Source organism: Rhinoderma darwinii, chromosome 13 (genome assembly GCF_050947455.1).
Source record: "Rhinoderma darwinii isolate aRhiDar2 chromosome 13, aRhiDar2.hap1, whole genome shotgun sequence".
Classification (NCBI taxonomy): Eukaryota; Metazoa; Chordata; class Amphibia; order Anura; family Rhinodermatidae; genus Rhinoderma; species Rhinoderma darwinii.
The window spans coordinates 39,875,978-39,899,530 of record NC_134699.1 but is presented as its reverse complement, the minus strand read 5'-3'; the positions used below and the strand labels follow the sequence as shown (position 1 = coordinate 39,899,530).

Genomic DNA, 23,553 nt, shown 5'->3' with positions numbered 1-23,553 from the left:
TAACACAGCACTATATATTAAATCTAGGTAAAAATATGCAAAGTAAAACCAAATATTGTCTTGAAGTTATAATATTAATGAAGCGAGAGAAGGGGCCTGGAGTTGAATAGCGTCATATTTTAGCACAATGGGGATTTATAACAATAATCTCTGGCATTTTTCACGGCTGAAGACAAATAGGTTCCATGTGCACAGCTGCATTTGCCATAATTCACAATTGTCCGCTGTGCATTCTGACTTCCCTCCATGTGTCAGGATGAGGTGGCAGGCTGTCCGACTGGACGTGACTGTGCTGCATGTTGCATTGTACATGCGAGCTGTGCACGTGTGCTTTCAGTGAATGTAATACAGTGCCAGCCTTAGACTCATGTTGCTGCTGGCAGAGGTAATACAACTTCAGGAAAGGGCAGTGCAGGGGGGTATATTATTCTAATCCCACAAACTCCTCCTCTCCCTCCACCCCAGTCACCCCCTCCCCTTTTTCAGGTCTGGGGTATAGAGGGAGCTGTGAGGACCTGACAGGGACAGGGGAGAGAGGGAGACTGGAGAAAGAAAGTCAGAGAGTGATAGAAAGTAGGAGGCAGACACAGAAAACCCACAAAGTCATAACCGAAATAAAGAGAACAATTCATCTTTCTGGAATAGAGAGGAAGATGCACTGTGGAGGTGTAAAGCTCTAAAGGAAAACAAAACGAGCAAAAGTAAGAAGATTAAAGACAGAAAAAAAGGATGGAAACTGTGCTTGTCTGAGCCAGCAATCGTAGCCAAAGACTGTCACACTGAGTGGCACTGAAACTGACACTCAGTGACAGAGTCTGATGGCCAAGTGCCACCAGAGGACAAACATCTCACATACCTGACTAATGACTTCCATGGAATCTTAGTTTTTGTCTTCAAGGATAAAAAAACGTGTTTTGGAACTTTTTGGAGTGTGCCTTGTATAGTATTTTTACTGGAAGAGGCTACTTGAAGTGGATCAGATAGGAGAAAGCCCACGTTGACTGTGAAAAGTAGTTGTTGGAGTATAAAAGTAAAGTCATCCTATCTTTCAGAGACCCCTTTGCCTGTACCACCAGGAACAGACCCTTTTAGAAAGGATAGTCTCACCATCAGTCCCCCTCGTACCGTCATCTCCTCGAAGAATGGAAAAGAGGCTGCTCAGGATCTTGTTTTTGGTTGCCCTCTCTATGTGTTTAGGTGGTGTACTATGTCCAGTGGATGCCAAAGGAACATATTACCCACCACCATCCAATGGAAGGTTCATCCACAGCTTATATACCTCCAGCTCTCAACCTCAGACTTATGGCAAACCCATTACCAAGCACAGGTAATAGCAGTACAATTGTCCATACTTCTATAAATGCTGGCCATAAAATAAGTAACGTACAATATTATAATGCAAGTTTATGTGTAATTCTGTATTCATACATTGTAGAAGATTTTACGGCTAATCAATTGCAAAATGGAACGTTAAACTGTAAGGTATAAATATCAATGTGCACACGACAAATATCAATCCACTGCACTTCATGGGTCTATAACTTCATAGCAAGAGGCGCTTCATTTTCAATAATAGTGTCTTTACAATTGTGTATTATTAGACTCAACCAAAAGTGGCAATTGTAATGTGTGCACTTAGCACATAGGTGTGCAATATGTGTGTGCAATATGAGATGGAGCAGGTCCTGGAGTCTCCTCCTGAGGTCTTCTTAGTGCTAAATATGTAGTACATTCTACTGGACTTAAATAATACAAATGAGATAGCAAAAGTACCAAGGGTCCCAGAATGATGGTTATACCGACATTTTAATCCAAAGACAAAGAGGGTAGATCACAGGTAGATGTCTTGAAATTCTTCAGCTATTATTACAATACAAATATCAGCATGCTGGGGGATGTAGTCCAGCAGTGAGCCAAGGGCTGGGGTTACTTGACTCTTTGCTATATATTTGTTGTGGTTGTATGAATCTATTATATCAGAGAAGTATGTTAAAAATTAGTGAAACAATATTCTACAAGCTCATATAACAGCTTTGACTGAGTCCCCTTGTTCTTGCTTGTTTCTGGCATTCTGCCCGGAATAATGTAGGAAAATTGCATCTTCTTCTATTGCCAGCTCCACTCACAGAGCATGGCATTCCCGATTTATCGATATATATGTACGGCTTCTGAAGAAATTGCTGCATTAATAGATAAGAAGGGCTTCTATTTGTATGAAATATTCAGACTCTTCTACTTACTATTATATCTTTCTTAGCATTTCAGTCTTTTCCGTCTATCATTTTTTTTGTAGGAACTATTGTGTGTATGTTGTGGAGAAGAATGTGTCCTGCACTCTACAGGATGGCACAGAACCATACATCAAAGCCGAGTACCTCAAGTGCAGCTGGGGACCCAAGTGTCCAGGAACGGTAATGTAAGTGATTGTGCTGGAAGCCAACAGTCCTCACATTACATTGCTTTATATAATGTATAATATTCATATGGTGATTCTTTCTTACATATAGCAAACTTATTACAAAGCATTGTACACCAAATGGAATTGCTCACAGCAGTCCCTGTCCCCAGTGCGGCTCATGGACTGATCTTCCCATTTCATGCATACATACACACATTGGGGAAAATTCCATAGGGAACTTACTAAACTGTATGTAAGCAGATCGCAATACCCAGTGGAAACACCGGAAGAACTTGCAAACTCCATGCAGGTGTTGACCTGTCCAGGTTGCTGAAAGGCAATAGTGCAACCCATTGATGCACCATGATGCCCACTTATAACACATTAGTCATCCCGCTAATTGTAATGTTTAGAGTAATATAGGTCTGATGTTCCAGGGTTTGGTACAGGTGAGGCGAGTCAGATTCCACTATCATTCATTTGCTCTTTTGTAAACAGGTATAGGACCCTCTTCAGGCCCAAGTACAAGATTGGATACAAGATAGTGACCGAGCTACAGTGGCGCTGTTGTCCTGGACATTCAGGGGACTCCTGCCAAGATGCACCTCCTATCCAGCCAGGCTATTTTCCACCCTATATGGGACCCAAAGCTGCTCCAGGGCAGAAACTATTCCCTCCACCCAAGACTCCACCTACCTATTCCAAATTGCAGACGGAAACTCTTCCCGATTCACCTGCATCGCCCAAGAAGAGTGGCTATGGTAAGGAAAATCACGAGCAAACATTAACAATTGATTATAACCAACACAATATACATTTCAGCCTTTCTCCATGCCATATAGGCTGCTAAAACTGTTCTATTTTTGAACAGAAAATGTATATAATTATACATTTTTCTTCATAAGTAATTGCCACTTGTCCCAAAGTTCAGTCACCTTGTAAATGTATTGCATCCTGAGTTACAGTCTGTATTATAGTCCAAAGCAGAATCCTAAATTATACAGGCTTCAGAACTGAAATCTCCCAGAATTCTCTGCTGATTCAGTGTATGCACAACACTAGTTCTACTAATTTTGTATTCTGATAAGCGTAATCTTTACATCTGCACTGTGCAATAATCTGATGTGGGAAAAATTAACTGTATCCCTGCATTTTAGGTCCTCAGCTAAGCTGTTTGAGTGTCAGACGACTAGCCTGCTTGCGGTTTCCAGTAACAACCAGCAGAATTGTGAACGCAGCTCTGAATTATTTTAAGTCATAGACTGTGACTCAGAATCAGTACAAGAGAAATAACATTGGAAACACATTATATTACTTCACACTTTATGATGATTAGTTCTATATGTAAACAGTATAATGGCACTTAAAGGTGGACATGTGCTTCAATTTTCCAAAGAGCTCTGAAACATGAGAACTGGAATCTGATGGGCTGTTATGTTATGGCCTCCACACATGCCCAGCCAACTTTACCACCTTCTCCTCATCTTAGGGGTTGCCAACCATCTTGTACTACAAAATGAGGGTCAGAGGACCCTAATTTTTCTGCAACCTGGGTTTGCTATTTCTGGTGAGACCCTCACCTATCAGACATTTATGACATATACTACAATCCCTTTTAAGTTGTGTTCACTGACTGTTTTTTTTTTTTACAAACAGTTTTTATAAAATAGTGCCACTGAGTGCAAAAAATTACTGCAAAATAATGCCAATATACTAGAGCTATACTGGCCAATATAACAAGAGTCTGCCAATGTGATCATGCCACACCGTTTCAAAGCACTGCTATATAGTGCCAATTTACTGGTGCTTTACAATACCAATATCATAATACAACAAAATATCAATATAGTACTGATATATATTACCAATATACAATTTCAGTAAATTTCTAATGTAATTGTGCTATGTAATGCGAATATAGTGGTACTTTAGTACTTTCATTAGTATAGTGCTATAAAACATTAATACACTGCCATATAATGTCAATATATAAGTGTGAGGTAATGGTATTTTAATAGCCCACATTATGTTAATGCTTTGCGGAGTTCGCACGACATAGGGCTGAGGAAGAACTGAGTGCACACAACAGTGCAAGTCATATAGTTGGTTACCGTAGCCATAATAGTGGCCAGTATATAAGCACCCATAGTAGTGCCCTAACAGTGTCATTATAATGTCTGTAGCCATTGTTGTGCCAGTACAGTGGACCAGCTATTGCTGATCTCCTACTTACTACTTCTGTGCTCCCAGTGACTCTGCTATCCAGGTTCCCATATATAAGTGGCTACTCTTGCTCCTGTACTAATTTCTGCCTATACAAAGATCAATAGAAGAACACAAGAAAACATTGGCAGATATAGACCATTCAGCAATAATATTTAAAACACTGACAGACAATGTGGATAACATTATCTTATTACAATGGCGCCTGTCAAGTTGAGGGATATATTAGGCAGCAAGTCAACAGTCAGTTCTTGAAGTTGATGGGTTGGTAGCTTGAAAAATGGGCAAGCGTAAGGAACTGAGCAACTTTGACAAGGCCAAATTGGGATGGCTAGACAACTGGGACAGAGCTTCATAAAAATGTCAGATCTTGCGGGCTGTTCCTGCTATGCAGTGGTTAGTAACTACCAAAAGTTGTCCAAGGAAGGACAACCGATGGACCGGCGACAAAGTCATGGGCAGCCAAGGCTCATTGCGTGTAGAGAGCGAAGAATTGCCCCTCACATAGATGACCGTAAAAGTTACTGCTGATGAGAAAGGTGTCAGGGCATCGTAACTTGCTGTGTTTGGGGCTACGTAGCTGCAGACAGTTTCAGAGTGCCCATGCTGCCCAGTTCACAACCGAAAGTGCTTACAATAGGCACGCGAGTATCAGGACTGGACCATAGAGCAATGGAAGAAAGATGCACTATGGGAAGTAGGCAAGCTGATGGAGGCAGTGTGATGCTCTGGCCAATGTTCTGCTGGAATGCGGATATTAATTTGACACGTACCACCTACCTAAACATTGTTGCCAACCAAGTACATACCTTCATGGCAACGGTATTCCTTAATGGCAGTGGCCTCTTTCAGCTGGATAAATGTGCCGTGCCACCCTGCAGAAATCGTTCAGGAGTAATTTGGGGAACATGACACAGAGTTTAAGTGGTTGACTTGGTCTCCAAATTACCCAAATCTCAATCCAATCGAGCACAAGTAACACAGGACACCTTCAGAAGTCTTGTGGAGTCTATGCCTCAACGGGTCAGAGCTGATTTGACGGCACGAGGGGGACCTACACAATATTAGGCAGGTCATTTTAATGTTATGGCTGAATGGTGCATGTGCAACTTTTCTCTGTCCCAGGTAGAGGATGAAGGTTCACCTGTTGGGAGACCACAGTATTACAGTTCATTAAAAAAATTATCAGTTGTGTATGGAGCTTTTAGTTCACTCTGTCAGCCAACTATAGCTGGCCATGTACATCATACACATCAAATAACTAGCTATTGCTCCTGACTTGCCCATGGGGACAAAGGATGTGGCATGATAACATTTACTGTATCTCTATGTTTGTTACGCGTTACAGGGCTCAACTCATTCTTCAGACAATACAGAGATCTTTGTATTGTCTGAAGAAGGGGTTGAGCCCTGTAACGCGTTACAAACATAGACATACAATAAAATATTTTTCTTGCCCGTCTATTAGCGGCAATCATCTCTTTTATCTATGAATGGGATACGCAGTCCGATAGAAAAGACATACCTTTTAACTTAGAAGACAACTGTATCTGACCATGTATCTAATTGTCACATAGTTGAGCTGTTCTGCTTTAGATCTACATGGTCCAGCCACAGTGGGGTAGAAAAACCGGACTGTTCGAAAATGATCATTGGCATAACCAAATTCAATGCAGATCTGTGCTCATCACTCTCAAGGTTTACATTGTTACATGTAATACAGCCATGACAACTGTACCCAAAATGTTTTTTTTCTCTACTTATAAAATGGTAAACAATAATTGTTTGCTCTTTGCAGGAAGAAAATTGGCTCCTGCGTTTGGAGAACGTTTGGACCGTGTGGAAGAAGAGGTCAGACGCCTTTCTCAGGCTTATGATACCTTACAGGGTGTGGTAAGCGGTCTGGGAGACTCTCTGCGCCTTGTCATTCAAGAGGACACCAACAAGATGATTGGTTCACTAGTGAGTGGGCCCAGTTCTTCCTCACAGTCCTCTATTGGCTTTGGAATGATTCCTGATGCTTTGGCTGAGGCCCCCCATGTCCCTGGGGACTTAAGTGGAAAGGTAGCTGAGGTGAGTGAGATGCTCCGTTCAAAATCAGATCTTCTGGAAGAGGTGAATGGGATGGTTATGGGCCATGAAGCGCAGCTCCAGCATCTACTAGAAGCTACAAGACCATCTCCACTTACATCCACTGAAATGTTAGAGCAATATTTGGAGGGAAAGCTGGCAGAGGCTCAGGCAAAGCTAATGGATGGAATAGAGGCTCGGCTGCAGAAGATCCAAGGTAGCTGTGATGTGAAAGTACAGGCAGTGCAAAAACAATGCCAAGATGCGGAGCAGTCTGCAGGTCATAGAATGCAGCAGGAAATGGATGGGCGAGAAGTGGCAATGAGGGGAGAGATATTAGGATTAACTGCCAAAGTACAGGGAATGAGTGCTCCTGCTGGCTGCTGTGGACGACTGGAAGAACTCAGCAGACGTGTAGAAGAACTGGAACAGAGCATGCGCCAGCTAACTGAAGACCACCATGCCCTAGGCCAGAAAGTGGATTTAGAACTCACAAGGCTTGTGCTGGAACCACAAATTGGTGTGAGATTGGATGAAGTGGAGAGCAGACTTAACTATACTGAAGAAGGTGTTAGGAGATGTTGTCAAGAAGGAGAAGAAAGAGGCCACTTGTTAGCGGAGCTGGATGGGGTGAGGGCCTCTGTGGATGACAAAGTTAGAGTCTTGGAAGAAAGGCTGCTAACAGCTGTTGGAGAGCTCACCAATGCCTCAGCTCCACTGGCACTGGATGGAGCAGTGATGCCACTGTTGGATGCCCATTTGTCTGGGTTAAGGAAAGAGGGTCTTGATAATTTGGAAGGGGTACAGAGTCGACTTGCTGCTGTGGAGGAATTGTGTGCTGCTGGGTGCTCCACACCAGAAGGAGAATCTCTCATAGAGATTCACGCTGAGCTTTCACAATGCCAAAAGCAGAACCAGGATGTCCAAAAACAGCTAGGTCAGCTCAATAATACCATTCTGGGCATTAAGAGGCAATTTGAAAGACAAAAGGAAGAAGCTTTACAAGGTGAGATCACTCTTCTGCAAGTTAACTTGAGGAGCGTTGGGCGTTCTTTGCATGGTTTGGAGGAGACTGTTAGTAGATATGCTGATACTGTTGTCCAAGTCAACTCAACTATCGAGGAACGTGGAACTCGACTAACTGAAGACATACTTTCTGTTCAAGGCCAAGTGGAAGGACAAAGTTCTGAAATCCGCACCAGCCGATCACAGCTTTTAGGCTTACGTGGGGACATGGAGAGGATGAAAGCACGACTTGCAGGACAAATGGGAACTTGTCAATCCTTGGCTCGTGAATTTCAAGGCGAGATGTCTAAATTCGAACATAGGGTGGCACAGATAGAAGGGTCTTGTGGGGATCAAGACACAAGTTTGATTGGTTATCTGGACCAGGTTAATAGCACACTAGTATCTCATGAGCAGGGTTTGGAAACCCTCAGGCAGGAGCTGAGTAAGATCATCCATCAGACACCAATCCTAGGACTGCCACCCACCACACAAGAAACTCCAGGAAAGAAATAAACATAGTAAAACAGTGTTGGAAAAAGTCTTCAAATACAGTGAAAAACCATAGTTATAAACTGGGAAGTAAAGTGCCAAAGTGGCAGAACAGGAGGGGACCTACAAAAAAAAAATCAAGCAAACTTATGTTCCTTGATTTTGGGGCAGCTAAGTCACTTTGGGAGGGTACATTTACATTCTACCTGGTTATATGAGATTATATGGCAATGCAGGGATGTGTATGGTGCTAGGGCATTATTAATATACCAAGGACTAGATTTGAATAATTTATATATTTCATTCTCCCCTTATCTGCTACCTATTATGCACTGCTGGGGGGAGGATGAACTTACTTAGATAACGCTACTTTGTGATGCAATCCTGTCCTATCTTAATGCGCTGTAGTTACAACTGTCTAAAATGCACAAAAATAACAGAAATTCTATAAAATGCAGAAAACAGTAGGTATTAAAAGGTTAAATATCTACAAATGTGTTATGTACTGGGGTACCAGTATTATATGCCTGATGACACAATAGATATAATACAGTTACCTACGCAATCCAATTGCTTTGTTAGTGTTACACATACTCCTCCTACTGGATATTTTAGGAATTACATTACAGCAAACACTTTTTATGGGTTTTCCCATCAGGGACATTTATGACATATCCACAGGATACGTCATAAATGTCATATAGATGCGGGTCCTACCTCTGGGACCCGCACCTATCCCTAGAATGGGGCCCCCTAAACCCCATTCTACTGCTGAATCGTGGGATGTCGGACCATGAAAAAGAAAACCGCGTGGATCGCTGAGCTACGCTGTTTCCAAAAGTCCCATAGAACTGAATGGTAGTTACGGAAACAGCATAGCTCGCATGCTACGCTGCTTCCATAACTGCCATTCACCACTATGGGAGTTACAGAAACACCGTAGCTCAGCTGTTTTTATAAATCACTACCATATAGTCAGGAAGAGGCCGGGAGGCATCGGGAGCAGAAAAAGGTAGAACGGGATTTAGGGGCCCCATTCTAGAGGTAGGTGCAGGTCCAAGAGGTAGGACCCGCATCTATATGACATTTATGACTCGGATATATGACAAATGTCCCTGATGGGAAGACCTCTTTAATCCTCTGTGCACACTCAGGTAATCTGTGACCATTATTATTAAATCCATTAATGAGAACTGGCCAGATAACAACAGCATCTCCAAGGGGTATATCATGTATTTCACATTTTTGATGGCATTAATGCATTTATCAACATATTACAAGTTTTCCATATAAAATGTTATTTGAGCCCAAATGTCAAACCACATCTAAAATATTGTTTCACATATCAACACTACATTGTAGTAATGTATATTTTGTACAAACACAGTCTTCAATTATTTAAATGATTAGTAGGAAATCATCCATTTTTTATGTGGTACCATGGGCCTTCTGTTCAGCCAAATAAAGCGCATAAATGTCAAATACCACTCGACTCATAGCTTAAAGGAGTATTATGGTTTCAGGAAATAAAGCTTATTCATTGCATAGACAAGTTATACAAGATTACAAAATAGTGTCTCAATCAATTCCTCACAGTTTTCAAAATCTCTGCTTGCAGTCATTCACTACCACTTTATAAAAATCTGTCCTGGTCATGTAATTGTCACAGAGTTGCACAGTTCGTTACAGTACAGTTATCAAGAGTTCTCTGTTGTAACAAGTTGATCATCTACATGCAGATCACATTACCATAGTACCATACCATAGGGTGTTCCCACTTCTGAACCCAGTCATCTGCACTTGTAAGCTCACTTACATCTAATAAGGGCGAACACAGTGACATTGTGACACAATAGAGCAAGGGTCACTCTATAAGTGAAACAGAAAAATGTGCGGCTTCTGGTATTTTTAAGGAGTAGATATTACACACATACTGCCCCCTCCTGTGGCTACCCATTGACATTTGTACCTGCTAAATTTGAGAGGAGAAAAGAAATGACTAGAGACTTTGGAGCCAGTTGGATTTTTGGAGTAGCCAGCAATAAGAACGGCTATAGAAATTATTAGAAAAAAAACCGGCAAAGAGTTGGGCGCCAGCAGCACATTTGTAGGCGTTTGGGCTACCCGAGTCCTGGCATTTGTCCAGCCCTGATTTAAGACATCAGTTTTGTGCAGTTAAAAATGCTTTAACCCCTTTGGTTTTCTAGTTCTGTTTAGCATCTTTATCTACATACAGAGGGAGATTTATTAAAAGTAGTGAAAAGGAAAAGTGATCCATATCTCATTCAACAAAGGCACTTTTTTTTAGAAAAAGGGAGCAGAAATGTGATTGGTTGCTATGGGCAAATATTCTTTTCCTTTACTTTGGATAACTCTCCCCCAATATTATTTGCTATTTTGTGACGTTCCCCTATTCCAGTCAGTTGTCGTCGTTCAGGTCAGTGATATAACTGTATAAGGCATTAGCTCTGGTAGGTAGACCCTCAGAGAATATCGAGCACTGTGGCTGGGGGTGCTAAATCTGTTGCACATCTGCCTTTTCTTGTGAGCAAAATATTGGGAAGGAGTTACAATAATATTTATTTTCACACACACACACACATACATACATATATATATATATATATATATATATATATATATATATATATATATATATATATATATATATATAAAAAAAAATGCCATATTTAACAAACTTTCCTTTTAAATTTATTGTTACAAAAATCTCATTACTAATGCAGACTGAAATAGGGAATAGGATGATGTCTGCCAAGCGGAGTCAAATACAGTAACACTATCTAAAGTGGACCATACACTTCGTTCAGCCTCCCCTGACTCCCCCATAAATATGTACACTCCAATTGGCCAAGAGTACATGGTTATTGCCATAGGGAGAGGGGATAAGCTGTTCCCTGAAGTTTCAGGCTGTCATATCCCAGGGTACATTGAAACCCAACGTGCACAATCCGTCTTTCCCCTCAACAAGATAAACTCAAGGGATAACTTTTTCAGTCCGTCAGATTACACTGGTCTTCCCCTGAAGATCAAATTGCTGTGGGCGGAGAAGGAACAATGAAGCTTGGCAGTACTCAGAACACGCTTTTCTCTTATCTCACGCCACATCATGCAATAATAAATTACTGGAGAACTTATTTCAGTATTTAAAGGGGTTATCACGGATTTGAAAAATGTGTCATCATATTCCAAAAATAACGTCACTCTTGTCTAGGGCTGTGCCTGGTATTGCAGGTCATTCCCATTGAAGTGAATGCTCCAGATACAGCCCATGGACATAAGTGGCATTGTTTCTGGAAAAAAAAGGCATTTTTATTTACTCTGGTGAACCCCTTGAAAATGCCATCATTCCCGTATAATCTTGCTTTGATAGACTCTCCTTAAGGGCCTTTTAGACGAGCCAAGAAATTGTTACGATCGAACGAGTGATTTGTTAGCAAGTCGTACCGTAGCGAACGATCATTATTTAATTGCATCTATTATCATTGAAATAGTCGTTATTGCGATCAGTGTTTAGGTCGCTTGTCTGGCATCTAACCAATTACTGCATTAGTGGGATTGTCGTTGAATGACAAAAACGATACCTGTTTGAACTTTCACATTTAGTGACAACAAACAATAAGATTTCTCTCAATCAAAACAATGCGATCGTCGATATACGAAGGATATATCGTTAATCTTTCTATCGCTTGCAGTGTTTACACCTAGGATGATTGATCACTTTTGCTCAATCGAACAATTATTCTAACAAGAATCGACTCGTCTAAAAGGCCCTTTAGTTGCTTTCTTGGCAACCTGGCATTGGGACTAGTTTACCCAGTGCTAAATTACCAGGAGTTCTGAAGCATCCATGGAAGACTTCAGGTCTGTATGGGAAACATGGATAATATCAGTCAACATCATCAACCATAAAGTGGAAATAAGGAACGTCTAGCTCTCCAACTGATGTTCAGCTGAAATAGCCAGTGCTAGAATACAGAGGGTCACAGTGTAATACCCCAGCAAGCACTCCTGGCATACATATAAAAAAACAGTAGCATTCATTTCTCAATTATTGTTGGCTTTTCAAGGCTCTGTCAGGCCCCATGCACACGACCGTAATTTTGATCCGCAATTACGGATCTGTAATTGTGGCTCAAACTACTGATCAATTCATTTCTATGGCCCACGGACACCTTCATGTATATTTACGTAGCAATGACCCGTAAAAAACAAAGAAGGACATGCCCTATTTTCTTAAGTTTGTGGACCGTGCTCCTATACTTTATAATGTGAGCATGGGTATAATGGGAGCAAACGCGGGTGACAGTCCGCTGCCGTCGGTGCCCGTAATCACAGATATGGCCGTGTGCATGAGGCCTTAGTCTGTAACTGTTGGTATGTTTTACAATGTCTAAGTAACCCCTCAGATTTTCTCATATTGCTTGTGTAGTTTGCAACATAATCAAACCCATCATTTCAATTTTCTTTAAACAACTTTTACAGTTGACTCCAGTGTTCACAAATGTCTACAATAATCAATGTATTGTATACTCTAGATATTCTAAACAAAAGTAAAGAATAATCGATAATAAAATAAAAAGCAATTAGAATATACAGTATATACACATCGCTACTGGAGACACTTTATAAATGTGGATTGCCACAAGAAAATTAATCCATTCTTATAGGCACAACCATCATACAATAGTTGTGCACCATAATGGGTAGTTCAAAGGTTAAAACTTAGTTGGAGGTTTGCCATTTTCGGTGTGGTCATGTGATCTTAAATAAAGCTTTGACCATTAACACACCTCAAAAAAAAAAATGTATGAGCTTTATGTATGAAAACTAACAGAAAAACTGGACTTATTGCTTAGATGCTATCGGCAACAAGGACAGTGGTGATAAATGAGGCTGATATTTTATAGATGGTCTCTCTCCAAATTACCTATTGCCACTACGACTCACCTTTCAGGCTTACATAAGAAGAAGCCATTCTCTCAGTGGAACCATTATACGTGAGAATGGAGCCCAAAAGTCCACAAAAATATCACTGGGTTGTGAGACACTAAGTGGCCACCTCTACTGTGTGTAGATGGCGGGAGCACTTTATATACAGCTGTGGAATCTCTCATGCTTAAGAATGTGGTTTTATGTCAGTGATGATATTTTTGCAGGAGAACAGGGGTTTCGTATGCATCAGCAGTAGGTACATTTACCCCATAGACTTGTAAATCAGGGCTGTGCAGACCAGATTCCTCAAGGGTCGTTGACAGGATAAATAGTGCAGACATTCTCCGGTTGTCAGCAGCCCATGACACCCCTAATGCAAACACTTCCTTCAAGTTACATTCCAAGTAGCTCTTAACCCCAAGGAAGGAGCAGCGAGCTACAGTCTGATGCCATTGATCCTGTGTGTATCTGAGAGCTTGTCTTCTAAGATGTATAATATTATTTTTCCATACAATCTACAGAAGGCAGAAACCTAAGAGAACGTTCAGACTGTATTGTACTTTGTTTTTGTACTTTGGTTGATATTGATTGTGTTTATGTAATTGTATTATGATGTGTACTGTTGTTTTATGGATTTCGACTGAAGTACGTTGTCGGACTCCGGCGAGGAGAAAGCTGTTTATTTGTGTAGTAATAAAAGTCTTTGAATCCCTTTACAAGTCTGATGTACATATGTTTTATGAAGGGTTGCGTAAGATGTGTGTGCTTCATTGTGAAGATAGGAGCTGTAGTATGAGTGGTGTATTGGACTACAAAGGAAAATGTGCTTTAGTATATCTCCTGCGTTCTTTATTCAATGTCAGATGAAGTCTTCTGGTTGTTCGATGTCTTCTTCAATAAGATTTGGCAGGGGATTCCTCCAAAAGGAGAAGTCACTAAACTCCTGAGAGAGCAGAGCTGAGACTGAATGGGATGATGGAGGGGGGAACATGACATTCACCAAATCCCTGAGGGCTGCATACCTGGAATGAGAGGAAATGATGACAAGTGAAGCAGGGAAGGAATGAAAACAAAGACCCCCTGATTATGGGATGTCCTCTCCAGGTGTGTAGAGCCCTTTAACAAAAATCAAAATAGGGCCCAACATTGTTAACCCTTGTCTGTCAAATATTTGTAATAGAAAAGGGCAGCATTAGCCTTGTCTGCCCATGCCAAGGATCCAAACTGTACTAGAATCCTTGCTCTCCATAGACCAATTTGCAACCAACGAGTTACCTACATTATATGTATAACTTGCTCATATCTAAACGTGTAGTGCCGAATATTATTATTAATAAATATTTCCCTATAATAAATTCAGTGATCTAAGGGGAAATATACACTGCTTTCCACATGCATACAGATGGGCTAAGCAAAATAAGTGAAAAAATACAGAAATAGTGAAAGCTAACATATACAATATTAAGAGGATGGGGATGAGCAAAATTATAACTGGATAACACAACCCGCTCCTTTCTCAATGCTGACATTCTATAGACTCACGAGGTTTTAAAGCTTGAGTTCAGGTCCTGGGTCAATTCTCCCTTTGGATTCACAGTGAAGATCCGTGATTCTGGAACCCCCACCTCCCTGTAGGCTAGTACATCCTATGAGTGGGTGATTGGCACAAGTACAGAAAAACGGGTTAGAGGGTGGGGGGATTAGAGACAAACAAGGAAATTGAGAGGGGGAAACAGGAGAGAGCATTGCTTGTTTTTCGGCTATGTTCTCACACATTCATTTACATACAATCCACATCCCTCCTCTGATGTTTCAGCATCCCCCACAGTAATTGAGGCCCGGATCTCCATCCTGATGTTCACGTCTCTGTTCTGTTTGTCTTTCACTATTCCTACATTATACACACATATGGACTTGGAAAACAAGATACTGCTTGCCTCAAACTCAAACTGCTTTTTTTTTTCCTTCTTTATGCTTATTAATGCTCTAGATATTATAGATTATTATAGTATATAGAGATATATAGATAATATATAATATTATATTATACATCTAGAGCAGAAAAATTCCTTCACATGTAATGGTACATTTTGGTAATCTCTTATAACCTACTTGTATGTTTTTCATACTTGCCACCACTCATTATCAAAGCGCAACAACTGTTGGTGATGTTAAACTTTTTCAACATGAAATGCTGTGCTGATCCTGTGCTTTGGACAATCCTTTTTTGTTAGAAGTGTTTCTGGATGATAAACTGATAACCGGGTACCCCACTGCTAGGACTCCCAGTGTCGGTTGTAATATGTAGGGGAACTGAGCAACAAAAAGTGTTCAATTCCCCTGCAGTGTCACCACGGTGGGAAAGTAAGATAACCAATAGGTTATCTGTGTAATTAAAAAATGTGCTGGGTCCTCAAGAGATACAGAAGCTCTCATTGGTTGTTCTCTGCAACGGTAGAAGAGCAACTACAAAAAGAGGACCCTTCAACTAATTGGGAATTTTCTAATAGGGTATTCTAAAACAAGCAAACCCCTTTTAACAACATCTAGAAAGTTTCCATATAGTACGGTATATTCAATATGTCAACACGTTCCCTTTACTCACATTCGGTCTGTTGCCAAAGGCAGCATAGAAAGGGTAATAGTCTGTGAAGAGTTGTCGAATGTCAGAGAGACAAGCAATCTTAAAGCGCTCTGGAGTCTTCTCTATAACCTCCCTGTAAGAAAGAAACATGCATTAGTAATACCTGGGGAGGCTTACGGTCCACCTTCACACCAATTTTGATTGGCGCTCGCTTGCTCCTATCAAACGTGGCTATGGGTGGGGACGAGCGGTTATTACTCCGATCGATCGTCTCCATACATTAGTATCATGTAGGCAGCACGTCTCCTTGTTTACACAGGGAGATGTGCTGGCGACAACGATAATCTTTTACTTTGTTAAAACGATACGACCAGCAGATGATCCAGCGTTTGCTCGTTCATTTGCTGATCATTCCCCTGTTTACACAGGCCAATTATATTAACGCTCGTCTGCCCGATAATCATCCTATATAAAACCCACTTTAGCAGAAGATATTGTGAATTTTGTTATATATACCTGTGAAGTGCTGCAAACAGACTGCTTGGGGACAGTAGAAGAGGCCCCGGTGGAAGAGTAAAGCCCCCGTTACTCACACCTTGTAGAAAAGTCTTTGTGATTTCTGCTAGTCCCACAGAGCGTGCAGAGCAGTACACAAACTTGTAATCGTTCCTGCACACACAAGGGAACATGATTTTCAAAAGAGGAGGGACCAGTAAAATAAAAATAACAGCACATAAAAGCACTAATGTAAAGTGAGACAATATGATAGCAGATATGGTCAATTCATAACGAACAACCGTAGCATGGGCAGGAGATAAGAGGCCATTGCTCGTGATACTGACATGTAGATGGCATTGTAGAGCTGCACAATCCCAGGCTGTGTCCAGTCTTTTCCAAGCTGTGGCAAAATGTGACCAAGAGCATCTGACCTGAGGAAAGTATGTTAAGAGCGTAAATGAGCAAGTAGACAGAGAAATGGACTGTGGCGTACACATTGAACTATAGAACAAGTTTCTTATATTATGATGTTTTCCTGTGGTTCAGAAATCCTTAGAAGAATTCTTGTTTTTTAAAGGGTTAGGCCAAGAAGTATGGGACGACAAGCTTGCTGCTTGTGGTATAAATACATATTTATGAGACCTACAAAGAAGATCATTTTTTAGTGTTGAAAATAAACAAGGTGGTCTTAGCACTCACCTTGTCACTGTCCCATCAATGTCACTGATAATAATACGGTCTGTGCTCTCCCATAGGTAAATCTGTGCTCGAGTGCGACACGTGCCTTGAAACTTGGTACAAATGCTGAACACGACTTCATTTGCTCCACTGTTTAAGTTTAAACTTTTCTGTTAAGAGAGAACCCAACAGATTGTTTACCATCCACTACTTCAATGTTCCCCAATGCAGTGCAAGTTTATATGAAGCTATATAGATAATGTACACAGGATCGGATCAGAGAGATAGCAAATGGGGCAGTTGCCCGTGAGCCTCCACCAATCACCTCCTTTGACTGCTTTGCAGACACTCTCAGCAGCAAGATATGAGAGTTTGTAAAATTATAAATGCATCTTTAATAATATAGTGTGGCAAAAATATGGCAAAGAGGAAAACAGATCAGCAACACATATGGTAACATGGAAACATCAACATCTAGATTTGCCATTAAGAATACAGTGGGCAGACAGGTCAGTATACAAAAATTCATGATATTACTGATGCACAGCGACATTGTTCTCCCTTACTATCTGCTCAGATGTCAGTCGTAGGGATTTCAGATATGGCCCAATTTGAATGGGAATTAATGAGGTTTTTCGTTCATCCTCTATCTTCTCGTTCAACCTAAGTAAAAAAAAAAAGAGAGAGAGGATCTAAAAGACAAAGGCATCAAGAGAGAAAAGGCAAAGAAAAATGAAGTGAGACAGGTAAAGTAAATCATATGGACACCTTTGCATCCATTGTTGTATTGATTTGCATGTATTTTGTGCTAAAAAAGAAATTCTGATTGATTTGCTCGTAAACGGCATTCTGAAGTTTGCTATGTAGTCTGCACGCATGCCAGTTGCAGAAGCCAAGCAAAGCTACATTTTTAATATGAAAACAGTTTTATAGCACAAAATACATGCAATTCAATGAAAAAAATGCAAAAGTGTTCATAGCCTTTAAGGAAAGAACACATGCACGCAAAACTGCACCTCCATAAATTCCAACATTAAAAACATTTAAAACCAGACAAAAAGTGTACAAATATGCTCCGACCCTCTAATAATGTCAAATGTCCCCCCACATGATGTTGGTTAATTGAAAGACATGCAACATGTGTAAAGGTAACCCCTCAATAACATTGCAATGCCCTGTACTGGGCTAAATACCTATGTAATATGAAAATAATACAGGAAAAAAGGTTTTTTAGAACATACATATGTGAATATAAATAATTTATGTACCAAAAAAGTCACATCCCTGTAGGTTTATATGAAAATGGATAATACCTCTACACACTTATGCATGTCTTCATTACTGTAGCACGAGGTATTCAACCAACTGTGGGAGGCCCTTTGACTATATTAGAGGTCGGCGGGCATGTTTTTACATTTGATGTGTGGTTTTAAATATTCTTAAATCTTAGCCTGTGTAAGCATGTGATATTTAAGCAATTTTATGTAATAAAGCTATTTTGGGAATTTACAGAGGTGAAGTCTTGCATGTATGTGTTCTTTACTTGTACGTGGTTACATATTGACTTGCAATATGTGGCTTTATTTGAGTTGCCCACCTAAATTATTCATCAGGTCAAGTAAAGCCACATTGAGAGGTAGAAACTTTTAATATAGAGACACACTTACCACTTGGTGTTGGAATCGTCATTCTGCTCCATATATTCCTTGGGATTTGTTACCAGCTGCTTTAGGAGGGGGTGATGGAGAAAGTGTGTGGTAAGTGTGAGCTGGGGATATTAGTGGGGGCAATATGAACAAATGAACACATCGAAAACCAAGGAGATATGAGGGTGGAGGTAGAAGTGGTGGAGTAGGAATAAGAAGGGACAGTTTAAAGACGTGTGGAGGGCTAAGAATATGATTGTTATCGATAAGATAGTTAAGGAAAATATGGAAAGGAATTTCAGGCAAATAGGACTCACAGAACAAGTAATAAAGGACAGAGATCCACAGCACTGTATGTTAGAGGACTGGGAGATGAGTAGTAGAGAATGTAAAAGTGGTCCATATATTTTCCATTGCAAATCTTAGGTCTGTAGGTTTCTTACCTGTTGGTTAGGTAAACTTCTTCTGCGCCAAGAAAACCACCAGCCTCGACTTTGAGGTGGCATCTTCTGCTGAGAAATCTGATCAATCACCCCCTTCAAGAGCATAAAGAAAATAGATTAATAAAATAAATACACAGTGTATGTGAAAGGCAGATAAAAGCTATACTACCTGTGGCAGCATCTGGTTGAATACTTGCATGCACAAAAGAATTGGGGCAGCCGTTGCCCAGTTATAGAACCTGAAAAAAAACAAGGAAACATAAAAGACAAAACGGAGGGAGAAGAAATAAGAAACAAATGCAGGACAAGAAAAGTCTGAAAGAAAACAAAAATAAAAACTGGACCCACTTGTTGTGTATCCGCAACACCAGTCCTGGGTTTTCAATGAGTGAAGGATTATGGCTGAAGTCGGAGAATGAGATCTTGTACTTGAGGAACCTGTCTAAATACGGAGAGATGATGTAAAGGGAAGTGTCCCCGTAGATAGATAGATTGTAGGGGTAAATGTAAGAAATCCTTGTGTATTGAAGCACATATGCTAATTTTATATATATATACACACACACACACACACACACACACACACACACACACACACACACTGGATATAAAACATGTACACACACTTGTTAAATTGCCAGTTTTTGTCATGTTACAAAATCAGTACAATATGAATAATTTGAGAACTTTTTCCACCTTTAACCCCTAACCCGCCACAGCCCTTTTTCAGATTTTTATTTTCATTTTTTCCTCCCCACATTCCAAAAGCCATAACGTCTTTATTTTTCCGCCGATATAGTACTATGAGGGCTTATTTTTTGCGGGATAAGCTGTAGTTTTTAATAATACCATTTTTGTGTAAATGCGATTATTTGATCGCTTTTTATTTTCTTTTTTGCGGGAGATTAGGTGACCAAAAAATAGACATTCTGGCGTTTACAATTTAATTTTTTTACGGCGTTCACCATGCGGGTTAAATAATGATATATTGTAATAGTTCAGACTTTTATGGACGCGACGATACCAATTATGTTTATTTATTTATTTTTTTAATATGCTCTAGGGGGAAAATGGTAAAAGGGGGGTTTTTTGAACTTTTAATTTTTTTAATTTTTTTTACACAAAAAAAAACTTTATTTAACTAATTTTTACTTTTTTTATTAGTCCCCCTAGGGGACTTCAACCAGCGATCATTAGATCGCTTGCACGATATACTGCAATACTAATGTATTGCAGTATATCGTGATTCTGACAGTCATCTATTAAGCCCTGACAGAGGCAGGGCTTAATAGGTGTACAAAGATGGCGGACCTGGGGGCGTTCATTAAGCCCCTAGGCAGCCATAGCAACCATCGCCCCCCCCCCCCGCGATTGCGTTGCTGGGGACGCGATGAGCTGTTAGAGGGGGTCGCCCCCCTCTTTCTGACGATTTAAATGCTGCGGTCGGTATTGACTGCGGCATTTAACTAGTTAAACTAGCGGGATCGCGCTGGAGCACTTACAGCCGACACCGGCATGGTATGGAGCGAGCTCACTGCATGAGCCCGTTCCATACTTCCCCTACCCGACTTTGGCGTATGGATACGTCAAATGTCGGGAAGGGGTTAATGTGATCCATAATCTGTACAATTCCATTGAAAAACAAACTGAAATCATTGATAGGGGAAAAATAAAAACAAAAATAATGTGGTTGCATAAGTGTGAACACCCTCTTATAATTGGCTAATTCTGAACACAACCACATCCCCAATCACATTTAAACTCATGTTAAATAGTAGTCAGTACACAGCTGCCATTATTTAAAGTGATTCTGAGTAACCTCATATAAAGTTCAGCTGTTCTATTAGGATGACTTTCCTGACATTTTCGTTGCTGAATGTTACAGCAAAAGCCATGGTCCTTAAAGAGCTTACAGCACATCAAAGGGATCTGATTGTTGAAAGGCATCAGTCAGGAGAAGGGTACCAAAGAATTTCCAAAGCATTAAATATACTATGGAACAAAGTGAAGACGATCATTGAGAAGTGGATTACATTTGGCACAACAGTGACATTATCAAGAACTAGACGTCCCTCAAAACTTGATGAAAAGACAAGACTAAAATTGGTCCGGGAGGCTACCAAGAGACCTACAGCAACATTAAAGGAGCTGCATGACTTCCTGGCAAGTACTGGTTGTGTAGTGCATGTGACAACAATCTCTCGTATTCTTCATATGTCTGGGATGTGGGGTAGGATGGCAAGACGAAAGCCTTTTCTAACAAAGAAAAACATCCAAGCCCGGCTATGTTTTGCAAAGACCTACATCAAGTCTGCCAAAAGCATGTGGGAAAACGTGTTATGGTCTGATGAGACCAATGTTGAACTTTTTGGCCATAATTCCAAAAGGTATGTTTGGCGCAAAGCCAACACTTGACATCACCAAATGAACACCATACCCACAGTGAAGCATGGTGGAGGCAGCATTATGCTTTGTGGCTGTTTTTCTGCAGATGGAACTGGGGCTTTAGTCAAGGTGAGGGGAATTATAAACAGTTCCAAATATCAGTCAATATTGGCACAAAACCTGAAGACCTTGACTGAAGATGAAGAGGAATTTCACCTTTCAGCACGACAACGACCCAAGCATACCTCTAAATTAACAAGAGAATAGCTACACCAGAAGTAGATCAACGTTTTGGAATGGCCCAGCCAGAGCCCAGACCTGAAGAGGGCTGTACACAGGAGATACTTTCGCAATCTGACAGATTTGGAGCACTTTTGCAAGGAAGAGTGGGAAACAATTGCCAAGTCAAGATGTGCCACACTGATAGACTTCTACCCAAAAAGACTGAATGGTGTCATAAAGTCAAAGGGTAATTCAACAAAGTATTAGTTTAAGGATGTGCATATTTATGCAACCACATTATTTTTGTTTTTTATTTTTATTTTTCCACCCTAAAAGATTTTGGTTTGTCTTTCAATGGAATTGTACAGATTATTGGTCACATTAAAGGTGGAAAAAGTTCTGAAATGACTCATCTTGGACTGATTTCTTTAACATGACAAAAACCTGGCATTTTAACAGGAGTGTGTAGACTTTTTCTATTCACTGGATAGATAGATAGATAGATAGATAGATAGATAGATAGATAGATAGATAGATAGATAGATAGATAGATAGATAGATAGATAGATAGATAGATAGATAGATAGATAGATAGATAGATAGATAGATAGATAGATAGATAGACATCTGTAATATCTTTTTGTGATATACCTTCAGAGATGTTCCATGTATCTGTGAGACCTCCGCAGAGTGACATTTCTACAGAAAGTATAGATGGTTCCATATTGTCTTCTGGTACCTGTCTTGAGTCCTCCTTGTTAAGGAGAAGTGGAGGCGGTGGATGTGGATCACTGTAAGGAAGTGATTTATTATTTTCTCATTTAATATAGCATCAACAACATTACACATCACTTTTCAGAAAATGTATTCTGTATATCTCTGTCCCCAAAGGAGCGAACAATCTAATGTCCCTGTTTCAGGTATGCACATAGTCTAGGACCAGTTACCACATATCGGTAACATTGGTAACGGGGAAGAAACAAATTTCTTAAGAAAACACATGCAAACACAGATACAACGTACAAACTATGAAGATGTTGACCTGATTGATCAAAACCAGTTCTGCAAGGGAACAATGTTTTCCCTGTCAATTGCATATTGAAAAGAATTGCTTGCCATTTTATGTCATTGTTATTAATACTGCTACAATTGGTTTTGGAATTGCAACACTGATTGGTGGAGAGCCACTGACTGACAGGACTCTTCTCCCAAATTACTTCCCTCACATTCTTTTCAGAAGGACTATGGGCAAGGTGTGTCCACTGTTTCACCCTTCTATCACCATCTTATAGTTTACCGTATTTAAAGCGTCACTTCCTCATGACACTTTAAAACATCTGCTTTTGACAATCCCTTTTATTAATTTTTTTTAAAAGGGCCTTTTGAAAATAAGTTGATCATAGGATGTCCAACTGTTAGGACACCGAGCGATCAACACCACAATAGGAGAAATTCCGTTTTAGATGGTACCTATTGAAATCAATGGGCTATCACCAGATTATTGAAGGCGGTTACGAATAAGGGGCTCACTTTTATTAACTCAGAATGCCCTAAAAGGGAATCTTAAAATGAATTTTCTAAACAGAATGGCACTCAGCTATCAATTTATTTATACATTTCCAGGAGAAATAACAAAAGAATGGCAAACGCAAAAGTTCAAATGCACTGTTATTTCACGGGGTATACAAGTATTTACCAAAACAACAGGAGATGTGACAGGTCCTCTTTAAATATGTAGAAGGCTCATACAATTCCCACCTCTTACCTGTTAGGAAAATAAAGTGACACTTCCTGAGAGTCTGGAGATAGAACATCATCAGGTTGCAATGTAGGAAGTTCACTGATTGCATCTGCATATGATAATAAGACATATTACTATTAGATAATCTGTGTTTAAAAGAGCTGAGGAAGCATAGAGTTGTTCTCTAATTTGGGTAATCCCTACTTGTTAGAAGG

General features: G+C 40.2%; 2 protein-coding genes across 6 annotated transcripts in view; one reads left to right on the top strand and one right to left on the bottom strand.

Annotated features, from left to right (window-relative positions):
- The first annotated feature begins 496 nt into the window (after window positions 1-496).
- Window positions 497-10,789, top strand: EMILIN3 (elastin microfibril interfacer 3). The gene is made up of 4 exons (XM_075845348.1): window positions 497-1,327; window positions 2,294-2,416; window positions 2,897-3,159; window positions 6,420-10,789. Exons 1-4 carry the CDS (start codon window positions 1,143-1,145, stop codon window positions 8,210-8,212), a joined length of 2,364 nt encoding a protein of 787 aa, XP_075701463.1. The 5' UTR covers window positions 497-1,142; the 3' UTR covers window positions 8,213-10,789.
- An 87-nt stretch (window positions 10,790-10,876) lies between these two features.
- LOC142665630 (phosphatidate phosphatase LPIN3-like) overlaps window positions 10,877-23,553 on the bottom strand; it is a 64,678-nt gene continuing 52,001 nt past the window's right edge. For 4 of the 5 annotated variants that reach the window (XM_075845351.1, XM_075845352.1, XM_075845349.1 and 1 more), the window contains 13 exons: window positions 23,363-23,447; window positions 22,249-22,388; window positions 19,339-19,432; window positions 19,160-19,229; window positions 18,991-19,083; window positions 18,569-18,627; window positions 17,468-17,564; window positions 16,923-17,071; window positions 16,568-16,654; window positions 16,242-16,394; window positions 15,747-15,858; window positions 14,684-14,787; window positions 10,877-14,163 (listed from right to left, as the gene is read on the bottom strand). In XM_075845351.1, the coding sequence (XP_075701466.1) occupies window positions 14,001-14,163; window positions 14,684-14,787; window positions 15,747-15,858; window positions 16,242-16,394; window positions 16,568-16,654; window positions 16,923-17,071; window positions 17,468-17,564; window positions 18,569-18,627; window positions 18,991-19,083; window positions 19,160-19,229; window positions 19,339-19,432; window positions 22,249-22,388; window positions 23,363-23,447 (1,406 nt within the window). In that variant the 3' untranslated portion in view covers window positions 10,877-14,000. The remainder of the gene's footprint in view (window positions 14,164-14,683; window positions 14,788-15,746; window positions 15,859-16,241; window positions 16,395-16,567; window positions 16,655-16,922; window positions 17,072-17,467; window positions 17,565-18,568; window positions 18,628-18,990; window positions 19,084-19,159; window positions 19,230-19,338; window positions 19,433-22,248; window positions 22,389-23,362; window positions 23,448-23,553) is intronic. The other variant, XM_075845350.1, reaches the window with a different exon arrangement.

What these genes read in the sequence shown, in the direction of transcription:
- EMILIN3 (XM_075845348.1), top strand. Translation starts at nt 1,143, where the DNA reads ATGGAAAAGAGGCTGCTCAGGATCTTGTTTTTGGTTGCCCTCTCTATG. An exon ending in AAACCCATTACCAAGCACAG is followed by an intron (nt 1,328 to 2,293) that starts GTAATAGCAGTA and finishes TTTTTTTTGTAG; the next exon opens with GAACTATTGTGTGTATGTTG. An exon ending in AAGTGTCCAGGAACGGTAAT is followed by an intron (nt 2,417 to 2,896) that starts GTAAGTGATTGT and finishes TTTTGTAAACAG; the next exon opens with GTATAGGACCCTCTTCAGGC.